Source organism: Aspergillus costaricaensis (genome assembly GCF_003184835.1).
Source record: "Aspergillus costaricaensis CBS 115574 unplaced genomic scaffold BO79scaffold_17, whole genome shotgun sequence".
In the NCBI taxonomy this organism is placed as follows: Eukaryota; Fungi; Ascomycota; class Eurotiomycetes; order Eurotiales; family Aspergillaceae; genus Aspergillus; species Aspergillus costaricensis.
This window is the reverse complement of record NW_020291817.1, coordinates 145,120-161,840: the sequence shown is the minus strand read 5'-3', so window position 1 is coordinate 161,840 and position 16,721 is coordinate 145,120. Positions and strand designations below refer to the sequence as shown.

The 16,721-nt window shown below is 51.6% G+C and overlaps 6 protein-coding genes across 6 annotated transcripts; 1 reads left to right on the top strand and 5 right to left on the bottom strand.

The window, feature by feature from the left end:
- Positions 1-5: 5 nt before the first annotated feature.
- BO79DRAFT_228797 (general amino acid permease) lies at positions 6-3,835 on the bottom strand (the record flags this gene model as incomplete). Its single annotated transcript, XM_025683989.1, has 11 exons — positions 6-714; positions 781-990; positions 1,049-1,131; positions 1,186-1,348; positions 1,406-1,511; positions 1,563-1,673; positions 1,736-1,843; positions 1,910-2,102; positions 2,151-2,228; positions 2,792-2,944; positions 2,996-3,835. 11 exons carry the CDS (start codon positions 3,833-3,835, stop codon positions 6-8), a joined length of 2,754 nt encoding a protein of 917 aa, XP_025539074.1.
- Positions 3,836-4,824: 989 nt separating this feature from the next.
- Positions 4,825-6,145, bottom strand: BO79DRAFT_148833 (uncharacterized protein; the record flags this gene model as incomplete). Its single annotated transcript, XM_025678562.1, has 2 exons — positions 4,825-5,210; positions 5,266-6,145. The coding sequence occupies 2 exons, from the start codon at positions 6,143-6,145 to the stop codon at positions 4,825-4,827; spliced, it is 1,266 nt and encodes a 421-aa protein (XP_025539073.1).
- Positions 6,146-6,651: 506 nt separating this feature from the next.
- On the bottom strand, positions 6,652-7,794 carry BO79DRAFT_149037 (putative glycosyl hydrolase; the record flags this gene model as incomplete). Its single annotated transcript, XM_025678570.1, has 1 exon — positions 6,652-7,794. One exon carries the CDS (start codon positions 7,792-7,794, stop codon positions 6,652-6,654), a length of 1,143 nt encoding a protein of 380 aa, XP_025539072.1.
- A 1,019-nt stretch (positions 7,795-8,813) lies between these two features.
- On the top strand, positions 8,814-11,442 carry BO79DRAFT_266251 (2OG-Fe(II) oxygenase; the record flags this gene model as incomplete). The annotated part of the gene is made up of 6 exons (XM_025686957.1): positions 8,814-8,888; positions 9,055-9,877; positions 9,977-10,131; positions 10,185-10,566; positions 10,634-11,190; positions 11,248-11,442. 6 exons carry the CDS (start codon positions 8,814-8,816, stop codon positions 11,440-11,442), a joined length of 2,187 nt encoding a protein of 728 aa, XP_025539071.1.
- Positions 11,443-11,755: 313 nt separating this feature from the next.
- BO79DRAFT_266248 (thermophilic desulfurizing enzyme family protein) lies at positions 11,756-14,498 on the bottom strand (the record flags this gene model as incomplete). Its single annotated transcript, XM_025686956.1, has 6 exons — positions 11,756-12,269; positions 12,339-12,812; positions 12,888-13,462; positions 13,743-14,047; positions 14,122-14,317; positions 14,376-14,498. The coding sequence occupies 6 exons, from the start codon at positions 14,496-14,498 to the stop codon at positions 11,756-11,758; spliced, it is 2,187 nt and encodes a 728-aa protein (XP_025539070.1).
- A 396-nt stretch (positions 14,499-14,894) lies between these two features.
- On the bottom strand, positions 14,895-15,982 carry pmeA (putative pectin methylesterase; the record flags this gene model as incomplete). The annotated part of the gene is made up of 3 exons (XM_025686955.1): positions 14,895-15,322; positions 15,372-15,484; positions 15,540-15,982. The coding sequence occupies 3 exons, from the start codon at positions 15,980-15,982 to the stop codon at positions 14,895-14,897; spliced, it is 984 nt and encodes a 327-aa protein (XP_025539069.1).
- Between the last annotated feature and the right edge of the window lie 739 nt (positions 15,983-16,721).

Here is a 16,721-nt window from a genome sequence, read left to right as displayed (position 1 = left end):
TCATCCTACTCAAACAACCCATACCAAACCCTAGCAACCCCCCTCCTCACAGGAACCACCACCCCAGCCTCATACTCATCAATCTCCTTCTTCAACCCACCCAGCCCCAGATCCGCCGTCCCAGGCCAGACATACCTCGTCCTCTTCACGACCTTCCAAAACCCAAACGCGACCACAAAAAACCCAACCATCGTATAATCCAAAAAGAACGTCTGCACATCCCACTGTCCATCCAGGAATATCTCGAACCCAATAATCAGCGTCATGACTATCGTGCCCACCAGCGCGAACCATCCCGCATACGGTTGCAGAACTCCCTTATATGGGAGTGTATCCCGGGATATACCCTGTCTGCGCAGTGCCGCGTAGAAATGCAGGTATGTGATGCATGTGCCGACGTAGTTTAATAGGTATGAGGCGACAATTATTCCCACGAGCCAGTTTAGTACGGTCGCGGAGGAGTTGCTTACTTGGAGGAAGCCGAGGAGGCAGAATGCTAGCGAGGCGCCGACGGCGTAGTAGGGCAGGCCGTTGCAGTTGCACCGTGCGAAGAGGGATGGGGCGCGGCCTTCTAGGGCCATGCCGTGGAGGGTACGCGCGGCGGAGAAGACGAGATTGTTGCCGGCGGAGAAGACGGAGGTCATGATTAGGGCGTTGACGATGTCCGGGAGGACCCGGATGTTGAAGTGGTTCATGGAAATTACGTAGGGGGAGCTGGAGAAGATATGGATGTTAGAGGGCAGAGTCTGGATAAGTATATTTGGGTAGGATCGGACTCACGCAGCTCCCGTGCCACTTTCGTGCCCCGTTCCTGCCAAGGTTTCGGCGAGAGTAGGATCATTGTAAGGTATGAGTATACCCATTGATAGTACACCCAGGATGAAAAATGTAACTAGTCGCCAGGGGTACGCCGCGTAGGCCTTGTGCATTACTCGTCGTGGTCGTGCGGCTTCTGCGGCGGCCATGGATATGTACTCAGGGCCGACCATTCTGTTGCGGTGGTAAGTTTCCGAAGTAGATGGGGGTTTGGTGGATGGGTTGGCCGTACGTGAATGAGGCTTGGATCATGCATGCTAGAACGCCGCAGAAGCGCCCGACGCTTCCGGGTTCAATGTAGGACACAAAAGCCCCCTGCGTGGCACCCTATCAGTCTGGATAGTACCTAACGATGAGAGATGTAGTCACCGGATCATGCCAGTATCGAAAGCCGTACACATCGTGCCGGGAATTGCCTCCGACCATGGTAATAAAGGTGTACAGGAGAAGTCCGATCATGAGGAATATCTTGAAAAATGACAGATAGAACTCTGACACTCCGAAGAAGCGAACAGTGAATACGTTCAATAGCCTGAGATTGAATCAGTCATGTCGAAGATACAATAGCCCAGGGATCAGAGATGCCCACGTGTAAAGCACCAACATAATCACCACGACAGCCGCTACAGGCACACGATCCGTCCAGTAGGTGAGGAGGATGTTGATAGCGACGATCTCGTACGGAATTCCCAATGCTGTTGCTGAGGTTAACCTTCCAGAATCTGCTGAGAGGGTTTACGACTAACCCATGGTGAAGAAGAAATTCCAGCCCATGGCAAAGCTAAGGGCATCATCTACCCAGTGACCGGCGAGCCGAATGAATGGAGAGGGTATGGGCAGATAGCAGACCATCTCGGCTGCAAGGGTCAGCTCAGCTCTGCCGAACACAGGAGAAAAGGTTCGAATGAGACAGACTCACCAAAGCATTGGTTGACAGCGAGTATGATAGGCGTGTATGCGAGGAACCCAATCAGAAGACCTGCAGGACCTGCCTTAGGCAACATAGCACCCGCCTGGACGAAAAGCGCTGCAGACAGTTAGTCGAGGGTTTGGGGCCTTGGTTCTTCTATGCCACCGGCATGCCGACACGTACATGTTCCTATGGCTCCCCCGACCGCGAAGAGCTGAACCTCTTTTCCGCCCAGCTTACGATGCAGATGCTGCGATCCGGCCGTGATATTCGGGGTTTCCGGAGACTCTGAAGCATAGTCGCTGGCCTCGGCCACGCCGAGGTCGGGTTGGCGGTGTTTGGTATCCATACTTGACAGCTGCACATGCTCCCATTCCTAATCACGAGCATTACCTTTTATTTAAGCGCCAGCACTCGATCATACCGCTTTTGAAGTTTTGAGATTGCCCCCACGTACTTGCATTAGGAGCACGGCGTTAGGGCGCTTCGGGCGGGGTTCGGCCTATGAGAGGAGGGCATCCACTTGAGATGCAGATAGCTCTGTGCGATCATCCTGGGCCGTTATCAAATCGAGATGTTGGGCAGCCGGCGATCGTGTAGCCTGATCTTGGCTGGAACATGGTGAAGGAGGAACACATTGACGTTTCTTCAATCCCGAGAGAAATATCTTGTAGGGTTCTAGAAAAACGCGAGGAAGGAGTCTAAATTAGCTGCTAACAACCCGATTGACAGAACATGTCGCATGAACTATTGAGTCGGACACGGACAATTGACATAAGCCATCGATGTCACGGAACACGTGGATGTCATAACTCTAACCAAACATATTTATCATCACCTTCTAACAATAATTTATATAGTAACCTCATACCAGGACCAGCTGGTGATGCATCGGCGCTGTAACTGCAATGAAAGAAACCGAGCCAAGAAAATCCCGAAAACACTAGCCACCATCGGGCCCAGAAGCATCTTGGTGCAAACACTCTATTCCAAGAAAGGCAGTCCAACCCAGTCGGACTCTTTTTCCGATGGCTCCTCAGCCGAACATCGGTCACATCCGCAGACAAACCTGAACAGACCCTGGAGGTGATCACGACGGGACTTAAGATCAACACGTTTGCTGAGGTCGAAATAGGATATGCAGCACTCTTCGCCGGCGGCAATGTCCCTCGAGGCAATGTATACCATCCGTCCGTGATGGTCTGGTTTATGCATGATCTTGGTCGGTCGTGTTAGCTAATGGTCAAGGAGGGGCTTGGGAGCGCTTACATTAGGACTGCACGAATGGTTGGCAATCGCTGCTCGGGGATACACGGCCGCAGCAAACTGCTCTCCCCGGTCCACAGGGGGTTCTGGGACAGGATATACACCCGTCTCTCGGGGATATAAGCCAAAGGAGTTGGCTTCCTCCCGGCAAATCAGAGCCACTATGTCGTCGGCACTCAAGTCGTGTGGCAGAACCGGACTACTGCGGAGGTACTTCTTGACCAACGCCGTCCATGACCGTACCTGGGAATGGGCCCAGCTGTCTATTGAGCCACAGAAGGACTGGATGGCATCCCAGCCACCCTTGAATCGCTGGTTCGTTTCATTTTCTGTATCAGACAGCTGTTGTCGCTCCATATGTCGAGAAGCGAGGATGCGGACGATCAGCCACATCATCCCAAAGTCATATTCTCCCCATTTTGCGCGGATGGGAGCGGCGTATCTTTGCACCCAGGTGCACTCGAATTCATGGCGTAATCGATCAGCTTCCTGGCAGGTCGGACTGCACCAGACTACATCTGCGAGACAGCGATTGGGACAAGAGATTCGTCCAGAACCGTCTTGCGTCTGACGACTACAGGTTGGGTTGCTGCACAGAAGACTATCGCTACTGGCCGGGTCATCGACGACGGGAATGAGCGCATAGGGCACGTCAATCATCAGGAGCTCGCCCTGGCGGATGGGTTGCGAGGCACGCAGCTGGCGGCCTTTTATCGGCACCACGCCCTGCTCTAAATGGGGATGTACCCACGGAACCGATGTTGGACGGGATTTATTAGGGACATTGAGGTGCTCTGCAGTTGCGAGGAGCCGTTTTTCGACTGTTGTTGTTGATAAACTCATGATGGGGTGTTGCTTAGGGTCACTGAGACTCGGAGACTTGGGTTGGTTGTTACGCAGATGAGCTGGCTATTTCGGCACGCCATTTTCCCCCATTTTTCTTCCTCTCCCTCTTCCCAATTTTTTCTGCAGTTCGTCAGCGAGCTCTTATCTCCATTGCCCGATTCGGGTCCACTCGGATCACGTCTGAATGGTCAATCGGTTTGCCATCATCGTGCAGGAACCAATGACGACGGCAGTAGCATGGAACCGCAAACCTCAGTGGATACTGCGGATCTTCCATGCCAAAGCCTGGAACGCAAGCAGTGCGAAGCCATCGAATACTGCAGACGGCACAGATGGCAGTTACAGCCAGCCATGAACGCTGCAGTATGCGCAATATGCCCTATACATGACACCATTGAATGGCTGCGCTGAATGATTTTGAAGATGCAGACTGAGACTCGGACGGGCCTTTGGAGCTGGAATGATTGGGATAGTGTATTGTCTCGAAGTCGATGGTTGATCCGCCCTAGAACCTTTTGTCGATACCATGATTGTATTACAGCCGACACCCGAAAAAATAATAATGATATTGGCTTCAAGTAGCGTGGCTTGTCGACAATCAACTTTCCCTCCAATTTTCCTTCTTTTTCTTTTCTCAATGATTGCGGGAGGCAAACCTGCCTCAGGCAGTGCGCACACGGTTGCTATGCCTTCTCTGATTGGCTGATTGATTACTTCCCAGATGGGAAATCTTCAGCTGACAAATTTTTCCCACTCGTTCTAGACTGGGACTAGCTCTGCACATGATTAGTACTAGCTGCCTGAGGCAGTAATGGATATGATATAGTCAAGAAAGATAAGCACAATAAACTCAGATGTCATTCCTAGATACAATCTTCAACTAGTAGTTTACTACTTTTAAATGCATCACCTGAGTCAAGTACACCCCCTTACTATTCCACTAGCAAAGCATCCACGGCGCACAAAAGGAAATACGCATTCCGTCGTCAGTTCGTCTTAATAAAATCCTTCAGTTCCATTCCATCTTCATCAAGGAACCTTCCCATTCGAAGTTCCCAAAAGTGGGCATCATGGCATTCGTGCTCGAGGTACTGCCAGCACAGGTACTTCGAACTTCTGGGATCGTACCATCTTGGCTGCCTGAACCGATCAATGATGTTCACAAGAGACGTGTAGTTGTGATACAGGAAGGGTGCCTTGAAGTCCGACTTGGCCAGGTTGTGTGTGTTGAGGTTCTTCGTAAGGGCCCCATACAGCATGGAACTGCATTCAAATGAGCAACCTCTCTTCCCGGTCAAATATTCTTCTTGCACGCGATAGACGTGGCCCATCAATCCTTCAATGGCCTTGATTCGGCGGGCGTTGATTTCTTCTATTGAGTTGTCAGCAGTGGACGTCGTATTATACTGAGTAGATAGGCAACTTACCCACGATACGTGCCGGAATCGGAAGACCCAGAGGTGGCATGTGTGCTCTTCCTTCCTTGATCAAAGTCAAGCTCGCTGCCTTGAAGACACCCGGCATTCGGAAGAATATGCTGATCCAGAGCCAGATCACAGCGTCGCGATAGCCGTCCTCGGGCCCATAAGGGTTGAGCTTCGCAATCCACGGCCGTGCGGCGAAGCGTACTGCATCACTGACATCGTAATAATCAGCGACGACGCAGACCTTGCCAAGCATATCTAGGTCAACTTTGTCAGGAAGTTCATGACTTTTGCAGTGGATGATTTTCAGGACGTAAAGAAGCGCGCATTCGTCCCAACATTCTGCTGTCGTCAGCACTGTTCCATCCGCCTGGAATTCAACGCTCTCTTCCATGCCGGTGGAGAGAAGGGCCTTAAAGTATGGCGACGCGGCCATAAGATGCTTCGCCGATGCTTGGAAGGTAACCACGACCTCGGTCTCACTCTCACTCTCATTCCCATCGTTTCTAGCCTGGATCTTTTTCTCGATCTCTTCCCTGACACGTGTACGCGCTCGTCGCTCCTCTTCCGTCAGCAGTGAGCTCGGAAGAATATCAACAGGTGGCCCGCCGATTCCCCAGATGCCACTCTCCGGCTCACTCGCCTCGACTTGGTCATCAGATTGAACGATAAGTGGAAGTACCGAGAGCTTCTTATACTTCTCTTCCATGATTCCTGCATCTGTGGCCATTGCTATCCATCGTTGCAATAGCTCGGAATCCACGACCTGGGAGCCGGCCTCACGCGCTACTCCTGGCTCAAAGGAAACGAAGGGCTGATTGGGATACATCAAACCGATGAGTATCTCGCCTTCGTTATCGAGTATATAGTCTGGTTGCTCCATCCCTGATGTTTCCTCCTCCATTCTTGGACTGCTCTGACGTACTTGGCCAGGTAGGAAAGCGAGATGAGCAGTCGAGTGGTATGGGAAAGGTAAATGAGAGAATGTGAGATACGACAGTGTGAGATAGAAGCAACACTCCATCGTGGAGCTGAAAAGTAGTAGAATCCATGGCCAGTTTGAGGATTCACTGTCTTGCTCGGCGCTGGTGCTCTTCTGTGCCTGATTGGGTGATCACAGGTTGAAGTGAACGGCAGACCCGCGTCAAAATATCCAACTTGAGACTCTTTGCTCCCAGCCGCACTGGTTCGAACTCACCCATCTGAGGAAAATGCAGAAGTTGGAGGAGAAGACGGCGAGGCAAGCCTTTATATAGTAGATATGTCCATCTGTCCCGTGATGGGCAATCACTGCACAATCCCATGAATGTATTGCGTGAATCTAGCTCTCTTTCATTATTAACGCGCAAGCACTATTCCAGTGACGCATAAGCTCAGCGAATGGCCGGCTCAGCGAATGGCTGCTGCCGCCACCAATGCTTCACAGGCAGAACTCTGCGTAGATGCATCAGCCGCAGTGAAAGGCCCTGACCAGACGGGGCCGAGTTGATTCCCATCACCCTGATCATTCTGCCAGATGCTGTTGGCATTCTGCTGCAGGAATTGCTTCACCCCGTCATCAGGACTAGCCTGGTACAGCATCTGAAGATTTCGCATCAAGATTCCCTTGAACTGTGGTGCATCCCCGGTGCAGTTCGGATCACAGGATTCCTGGAGAACCCCATTGACATCGCTCAATGTCTTTATAGCTGCATTGGCGATCCGCTGCGCTGTGGCTATATATGATGTATTTGAGACCAGCTGCGACAACTCGACTAGTCCCCCTAGAATCACGCCCTGATTGTAGCTCCAGGCTGTGCCATTGTTATTGTGACAACTTGTCAGATCCAGTCCATCGTTAATGGTATTTTGACTATTAATCAACCCGCTATTCTCGAACCAATCCCATTCTTTCATTGCCCAGTCGAGATAGTAAGATGCGTTATCGGTATCTCGTCGCCCTAGATGAGCAGCGACGCTCAAGAACAGTTCATTTTCGATAGCGTTGTTGCCTGTATGACTCTTGTCCCACCAGATCCCCCCGCATGTGGTATCCCACCCGGCTGCCATGTCATCAAAGATGTTCACTGCAGTGTCCAGGTATCGCCGATCCTGAGTCAAATCATAGGCCTGAATCCACGCCAGCGCCCACCACCCCTCGTCGTCGTAGTAATCATTGAGAAACTCAGTACCAGATTCAGTATCATTCAGGGGTGATTGACGCTTGTATTGCGACGTTGGTTTGCGAACGCTATGGGAAAGAGTGGACTTTGGGGCTTGGATGAGTGTGTTGTTGAATGTGGCTGAGCTCGAGTTGAGCATCGAAGAATTCAGTGCTGTGAGATCGCCCACGATGGTCAGGCAAATAGCACTATTCCACCAGCCGGTCGTATCCCACAGTCCTGTTGTTTGATTGTACCATTTCTGTAGCGTGGTCACGGCAGACTTGGCGTTGTCAAGGTATGGTGTGGTGGAGGTGAGGGTTAGTTGACTGGGAGATGAGGTAACGAATGAGGCAAGCCCCAAAAGAGTATATACTGCTGATGCGACCATTTTCAGAATATGAAAGGTGTCAGATGGGAGAATGTCTGACGCTGGTGTTTATATCTTGTGGGCGCCCCTGGCGCCGATCCTGATGTCATGTGGAATGCTCACAAGGCATCTGAAACACAGGAATCCACACCGAGGGCGGGAGAAGGTCAGATTGATCGATATCCATTCTCTGTATGAGAGCGATAGCTTTCTTCATATAAATCTGGCCTGTGATGGCACAGGATGTTTGGGTTACACGCGAGGCAGGTGATAATGGATCTGTGCGCAACCTGGAACAGGAGAATCGAGTTTGCCGTGCTTTCCAGTAGACATAGCCAGCTGCGACGCAGAAGCCAGTAAGTTAAAAGTTACCGTCCTTTCAATTGTGAAACTCGGCTGCTTGAACAGACGTTCGATCGCAGTAGTAGTGGAGTACAACACTCATGTGTCCAGTCCATTTCAAGCTTCTGTTTAGGTAGTAATTATTCTAGTATCGCTCACCACCAAGGTTGAATTTCGATCCAGTACAGGCAAAAGACAACAGTGTCTGAGTACTTCAACTATACAATATTTCCTTGATGAGAAGAAAGATTTATTAGAGCAATTTAGTATCAAACGAAGTTCCTTGCATTGACAGCCCGTCCCGTACCTGTGCAACACTAACTCAATACCCCAACGCCCAGGCTGGATGTTGATCGGATTCTTCCCAGTTCATACACTTACCAGCCTGGACTCATCCTGCCTCTACTGCCAGTCGAAACTCTGAACTATTGCCATGCGTGACTTATTTAACGTGCTACAGCGTTCTTTTGCAGGTTACCCTTGTTCAGTCCTTGAAGCTCCAGGCTGCCGCTCTTGCTGCCTGGAGGTGATGCATCCCTCGGCACCTTCCATGCCATCATTCTTGCCCTATCCTCACCTCATCCGGACTCTCCTCCCTCCACCATAAATACCCATCCCACCTCACTCGCTGCCGTTTGTTTCAATCCCCATCACGAAGCCTACTACAACAACTACCTTCGCCATCAACAAGACGGAAAATGTCTCGCTCGCCAGCCCATTTTGAGCGCACCCTTGTAGATCTGGAGGATTGGGTCAACAAGACTGCCATCGAGGTAAGTACTCTGTTGCGTGTTGACTGGTTGATGTGGAAATTCATCTTTGAGGCTTGTTCTTTCACATACTGTTTTTTCTACCATATCTCTTGTACTTTACCATGGAGATATACCAATCATGATAGCGTCTGGACCATCCTGGAAACGTGCTGATATAATATGACAGGACTGCAAAGTAGATGCCTGCGTTGATAGGTTCCTTGTCCGTGTTTATCGGCTCAACCGTTCCATCCTGAATCAGTTGAAATCTGGATCATACTATGCCTTTGGAAGAAGAGCTCCCAATAAACACCCAAAGCCATTGGAATGGACTGGGGAGGGTGCCGAGGAGCTGCGGGAAATTGCCTCTGAACTCAGAGACAATTTGAATCGCCTTCTTCCGGGCTACGTCGAGGAAAGCACTGATGTCCTTAGAAACGAGAAAGTTCTTCGAAGAATCAATAGCCGATGGGAGTCTGTCGGCTCCAGGGTAGCCTGTGACCGGGAATATCTGCAGCAAACCTCAGACAAAGATAGTCTCGATGAAGTTGATGAGGACCCGGAGGATATGGAGACAGATGATATGGAAACTGAGGGTACCGACGCAGAAGATACTGAATCTGAGGATAGACCAAAACAGGAATCCAAGGGAGACGTGCGTGAGACAAAGGGCCTTGCAACCCCTGAACCTGGTTTCATGGATCGAATCCTAGATACCTTGAGTGCGGCACGCGTGGCAACAGCGGAAGAGAAGAGTACCACCGGATCTTCGTCCTTAGCGACTGCTGCCTTTACGCAGGCATGCCAGCAGTTGAGAGAGGCAATTGAGAGCGAAACCTCGTCTGCCTTGTTTACATGTGGAGGCAACATCCCGATTGCGAATCCCAACGGCTCTGAGCAAGCAGCAGCTGGACCTACTTCACCCCGTGTGCATGTGGTTCACTGGGGTGCCGAGCACGACTCCACCGCACAAAAGCTCACACTTCCAGTGCTGAGTGAGACCAGTGATGGTTCAATCCATGGACTCCAAACACTTCTTGATGCTTGACAACCTGCGAGTTTTGGTAGGGGTGGGCAGGACATCCTTGACCCTGAATACCGTCGGGCAGGGAAGCTTGACCCCGACCGATTTTTGACGAGCTTCCACCCAGCCGACTTTGGCATAATTGAGCTCATCGAGCAAATCCTTCTGCCTGGTATCAGCAGTGAGACCGAGAATCGATTGCAATTCCGCAAGCTGAAGGCTGAGTTGTATAAATTGAATGTCCGTTTGCTCCCGTCCCTAACATCATGATGTGCTGACTGAAACCACTGCAGGTATACTCGGGCCCTTCTGGGCATTTCCGAAAGCATGTTGACACGCCACGCTCGGAGCACCAGATTGGATCACTCGTGGTTTGTCTGCCATGCCAATTCGAGGGAGGCAACCTGACTGTGCAGCATCACGGGCAGATGGCCAAGTTTGAATGGAGCCGACAAAGTAGCTCTAGTATCCAATGGGCAGCCTTCTACTCGGATTGCGAGCATGAAATCGAGACGATCAGAGCGGGCCATCGGATCACGCTCACATACAACCTATATGTACGGGAAATGCCCGGTGCCATACTCGCTCCCATCCGTCCCGTGCTTGATCCACACACTCTCCCACTTTATGGGTTGATTGAAAGTCTACTCATCACCCCTGGATTCATGAAAGATGGTAAGTTGCCTCCGATCAATATTTGCCATTGTACTCAGAATATACCATATCTAATGGTTTGTGTTAGGCGGCGTGTTTGGAGTCCACTGCTCCCATGCCTATCCCCATTCTTCGGATATAGCCGGGCTCCAGCTCCCGCGTTCATTGAAGGGCGCCGACCTTGTCGTCTATGCGGTTTTTGAAGCACTTGGTATGGATGTCAGCATCCTTCCGGTTCTGGAATATGATGAAGACTATGAAGATAATGGAGCACCCTACTTCGCCGACTCTGAACAGGACTCGGGCTCTGAGCAAGACTCAGATTCTGGGCCTGGGTGGTACCACAGAAAATACCGGCGTTCTGTTCCGGAAAATTACCTGGCAAAGGGCAAAGAGTCTTCCCTCAGGTATAGCGAAGTGTACCCTTGGAAGTCTAGTAGTGCACTTCTTGATGTGGACCAGCACTGGAAGCGTTTGTTGTTGACACGCGAAGTGGTTGATGTGATAGAAGCCTTCTCGTTTGGAGAAAAGCACCACCTGCCAAAGAAGCCGAACAGCCTCTACGAGGAATGGGGTGTCCGTGTGGCTCCGCGTCTCCAAAGGTACATTATGTCTGATCGCGGACAGGAGGAGGACCTCAAAGAGGTAAGCTACAACTCAGATCTTCTTGTGGACTTTAAAACTAATCTTTCCACTTGCCAGGTGACCAACGATGTCTGGCCGTCATACTACCTCCCCGGCATTACCTGGCTTGGCGAAGCCAAGCATAAGGAGATGGCATTTTCTCACATATCTTATGGCAATGAGGCTAGTATCGGCACTCGTTATTCCTGTGCAGTGATCTTGGCCGTTATTCCGCCCTTCAGTCAACGCGGCCAAAGCGGAAAGATGAAGTAGTCCAGGGAGAGTGCCAAAAACCCCCTCGTGAAATGAGACTGAGTGAGCATTTACTACTCGCTCATTATGCTTTCTTTAGTTAGTCGCAATGAAATTGAACCTTATCCCTATTTCTCTACTTTCATTGGTTTCTGTAGCTGTCTTTCATTCTCATTCGAGCTTCAATTTCAACAAAATGATGTTACACTTACAGAGTATCCGTGGTATACGATCATACTTTACGGGATCTCGTGACAGTAGTCTGCACCACCATCTACAGATATACAATCGTTGGAACATGTATATTCATAAAGCTCTATCAGTAAATGCAACTCTAAGTATACCACGACGGCTCCGGCACCTCACCCAACAGAGCATACCTCCCCAGCTCGCGATTCTTATACGCCACCGGGTCATGCAGGGTATGTGTCCGAATATCCCGCCAGAAGCGATCCAACCCGACCTTCACAGCCGTCGCCCTCGCACCAGTAACCTCAAAGATCCCCGAAGTCACCCTCAACCCAACATCCGTAGTAACCACCTTGACACTAGCAATCCACTCAGCCAACTCACCCCGTTGTCTGGCCGTCAATCCAGGCCGAGTATCAGAGTGTTCGCGATACAAGGTAGAGATCTCCTCCCCAGCCCGATCAGCCAGTGCCTCTGCCGCACGGAGATGCGCGAAAAAGTTCCCGTATCGCTCGAGAATGTAGAACTCGTCGGTCGCAGAAGCCTTGTTGTCCCCGCCGAAGGGCCACGGGCGGGTCGTGCTCACGGTGTATTGGGATGCGAAGTCTAGTGCGCCTTGAGCGATGCCGAGGTAGAAGTTGCTGAAGACGAGTTGGATTCTGCCCTCTCAGTTAGCATTACAGTACTCATGAATGAATATTATGTGAAGGAAGGTGAGTATATCATACGTCGGAAGCAACAAGCTCGCAAACGGCACGCCCAGAACCTCTTCACGCGGCCTCTTCGACACATTATCCCATCCCAGTGCGTCTGTCCACGGCGCACGCACATTCTCTATTCTGACTCCTCCGGACTCGGTCAAGCGTAGCCCAATGTTATTCCAGTTATGGGCGAATTTGATCCCCGCCTGTCGGGTCTCGACGAGCGCAAAGATGTGCTCGCCTGTGCCGTCCAGGACACCCTCTAGGACGGTGAGGTCGGAGACGACACCACCTGTGTTGAAGAATTTGGCCCCGTTGAAGATGATGTCTTCTCCGTCGGAGGTGATGGTTAGATCGCTGTCGCGAGGATTGACGGCCCCGCCGACGAAATAGTTGTTTGTGATGATCCATTGGTGGATGCGGTCGGCTTGAGAGGGGGTGCCGACTATGTTGGCGGTTGTGGACCAGAGGAGGTGGTAGCCTAGGAGCATACCGATTGATCTGGTGGATTTTGGTTAGTATTGCTGTGATGTGTTGTGGGTGGGATTGAATGGAATGGGGGAGATGAGAGTATACCCGTCTCCTTTGGCCACCTCGCGAATGGCCTTGTATCCTACGCTCCAGGGCTGTTCGCCTCCGCCATATTTCTTAGGGCCCAGCAGCTTCAGCAGTCCGGAGTGTTTGAGTAGAGCTACTTCCGCCCGTGGGGACTTGTTCTCTTGCTCGCGCTGTGCGGCATCTTGGCTTAGTACGGTGGCTACTTCACGCGCCCGGGCTAGCCAGGCGTCAGCGGTGTCGGGTAATGAGGCCCATTGGGTCTTGTAGGCCTCGTAGACGGCTGGATCGGTGGCTGGGACATCGGATTGGGTCATGGTGGTGGTGGTGATGATGATAGTGAGTTGGGAGAGTGAGGGGTTGAGAGGGGCTGAGAAGAGTTGCTGCGAACATAGTGGCACAGGGCAACTACTTGTATATAAGTAGTGTCTGTTGATAGACTCAAAAAGTAGTCCAGAGGTGGTGGTGATTGCGCTGGAAGCTTGTAAATGACGCGCACGGATCACGCCATCTGCGGGCTTGAGCACATCGCATCGTGGATCGACAAGGTGAGGGTTGTTGGATAGTTTGAGTGGAAGGGAGATGTCGTTATCCCGCTGAGAATGGCACAACCAGCGCAATTACGGGGGTTGGCTTGGAACATAAGCTTATCTTGATGCACAACAATTAACTCAATACATTATTATATCCTGATATACTATACTACCACTATTTAGTCCTCCTAAATTGTCGATCTACATCCCACCACACTGCGTAGCCCCTCTACTCTTCCCTCCCTTTCCTACTCTTCGCAAAATACCTCCCCGTATCCCCCAACGGCAACTCTAACAGACTATTATCCTTCAGGAACAGATGAAACACTATATACCACCCCACCATCCCTGCCACAAAACAACTCGCCCCTCCGGTCTTGCGCAATGCTCTCGCCGAGTCAGCGTGTCCATCCGCATCAGCAAAGTAACTCGCCGCCACGGTCAAGAACCCCAGATCCACAAAGAAGAACACTGCAATGTTCGCGAGGTTTATCGGCAATGACGCGATGAGAAATGTGAACACGAATACTGTCCATAGTATCATGAAGAATCCGAGCGCGTTGTTGTACTGTGTCGTGTCGGATCCGTAGGCCTGTGCGACCCCAAAGGCCGGGGTGAGAATCGCGCCGTAGCCAGCGTAGAAGAGACCTGTTCGAATATCAGACTGATTAGCCTTCTTCTATGCTGGGAAGAAAGAAACTGGGTGCATGAGGGAGGTGTACCGAATGCGCTGAATACTGTGTAGGCGAAACCATTTCCCACCGAGAGCTCCCATTGTGCGGTGATGACGAGTCCAAATGCTGCGATGAAGAAAAAGTTGCCCACGTAGACATTGGTGATGGTCACGCCGCGCCATTCCATCAGACTGAGGGATAGGGTAGTCAAAGTCGTGCCGAATGCGCCAAGAGCTAGTGCAGACTGCGCATTGCATGTACGTTAGTCGACAGTATAGAGTGAATATAAGAAAATGACTTACGCCTGCACCGAGAGACTTGGGTGCGGCTGACACTGCAGCTGCAGTTGCAGATACAGACGCTTGTCGCTCAATGTCGAATGCATCGGTGGCATTCTTACTCTCCGTTGGCGAGCTGGTAGACATGGTGCTACACTGTGAAGATGGTGCAGGTAGGAATAGATAGTTGTGCTGATTCAGGATCTCGAGTCCTCCGGGCGGTCCCCAGATCCCGATATCTTATAAACGCCCAGGCCTCATTTTGGGGCCATTACGCCATTCGGATACCGAGTGGTGAGCAGAGATTGACTCCAGAGTGGACGGGATCTCTACGGGATATGCGCGGGATCTGCTTGAAAACCGACCATTTCGGAATGAGATCCAGACTGCCGGAACGGGGGGTAAAATCAAGTTCTTAACCGTGTTAAAGTCATATTAAGGTATAGAGTATAGCTATACTGGTTGTGGGGGCTGATCATACGATGGCCTCATCTCGCCGCCGATGAGGTGCTAGTCTAACTTTTGGTCCAGCCCACAACACACTTAGTAGCTGCGATCAATCCAGTCGCCCCAAGATTCGCCCAGCACCGTGGTCTTGTCAACTGCCGCGGAAATGGAGGACTCATACTCGCGGTCTGATGTGTCTGATCCCGCTCCAGAGTTGTTGTACTCATAATACAGCGGCGTCGCACCGTCTGCCATGGTCGTCCATCCCTTGGGGTTGATGATGTCCGACAACACCGAGTTCTGGTAGATGACCCGTGCAAGCACGCGCCACGGCCGGCCCAGGTAGACCTTCTCCGTCAGGGAGACACCTGATGCAGCCTTAATATTGCAGTTGTCGATGGCGTACCAGCCTGAGTCGGAGGAGGTTTCCCGCGATGAGGCCGTGATGGCACCGGCGCCGTTGGACACAATGTCACATTCGCCAAACCACACCGATGCATCGCCGAAGATGTAGTCGACCGCGCCTAGATGAGTCAGTCATTTCTTACTCGTACTATATAGACAGATACTGACCCTCAATCATGCAGTTAGAGTAGTACTGGGTGCCGGCTTTGACATAGAGGGTGTCCTGGTACCCGCTGAATTGACACCCATAGAAGCCCAACTGATCTGCATTTCCAACAAGACTACCAAGCTATTAAGCCACCACTCTTTGTCTTTGGGGAAAGTCAAAATACGTACGCCACCGCCTGTGATCCCTCTCCATATCCATTCTCCACGTTGATGTTGTACATGCTGAACCCGTCCGACACCACGTTGACGGTGGCGCTCTTGTCGAGAGAGCCGGCATCCGACGACGAGATAGTGTGGGTAATGGTAACTACGTTGTCCTTGTAGGTGCCAGTATCGGTGGTCTCGCCGTACAGTGTCAGGTTGCCATCATAGTCGATGGTCAGCTGCTCCTCATACGTGCCGCTCGCCACGTAAATGCAAGCGGATGAACTGGACGAGTCCAGGGCATCAAGCGCATCGCCGATGGTGGAATATGTGCCGTCCGATCCGACCGTCAGGCACCCCGAGGGAGCACTAGTCCGACTCTCTCGCTTCTTAATGTGTTCTGCCGGAGCTCCGACCGCGGTAGCAGTTAGGACGGCAAGTGTGCCCAGAAGGTATGAAGTATACATGATGATTTGTTGCTGTGAGATCCCCTGGACTAGAAAACGTGAGGATAATGTCCTGGCAGGGGGTCAGAAAAGGAAGGAATCGACAGATATGCCAAGTGGCTATATAACCCGCTTCCGAGCACATGTCACAAGGCTGTCAGCTCAAGGCATGACATCTCCAGATGTCTCTCTTCGCCCTGGAAGGCTACCAACAAGACACTGGGACCAAACAGCGGCCAAGCGCCAAGAGACACCATTGCCGGAGAATTTACTCCACACTTCCATGAATAACCATCTACCCTTCCCGGCATGGACGCCATGGCGTTTCAAATAAGCACCCTCCGCCTGCAGGAACGCGCCGTTGACACCGACGGTCTTCCGTGCAGAATGGAGCGATTGGCGGCGTGCCATCGGAAAGCTACCAGACAGGTTCAGCCCTCAGCAGGGGGCGGAGGAACAGCCCTTGCAATTTATCCGGATCGACATACCAGCACGTCAGCTGGCCGCTCTGCTTCCTGGAACGGTCGAGTGTTGCATGTTAGTGGGCGGGGTTTCATCGTGCCTCGCAGGGATCGGTCGGCAGTTCGGCATAAGAATAGATTGCAAAGTCGTGCTCACAGTTCATTGAGGACCCTGCCAGCTGTTGTAGGCCAATTAACCGATACTAGACAGGCCATGACATGGTCAGGGCACGGCGGTAGCTCCGTCTCTAAATTAAGCATCCGCTCGTTTCAAACTGACCCCCAGCCGAGATGACAGG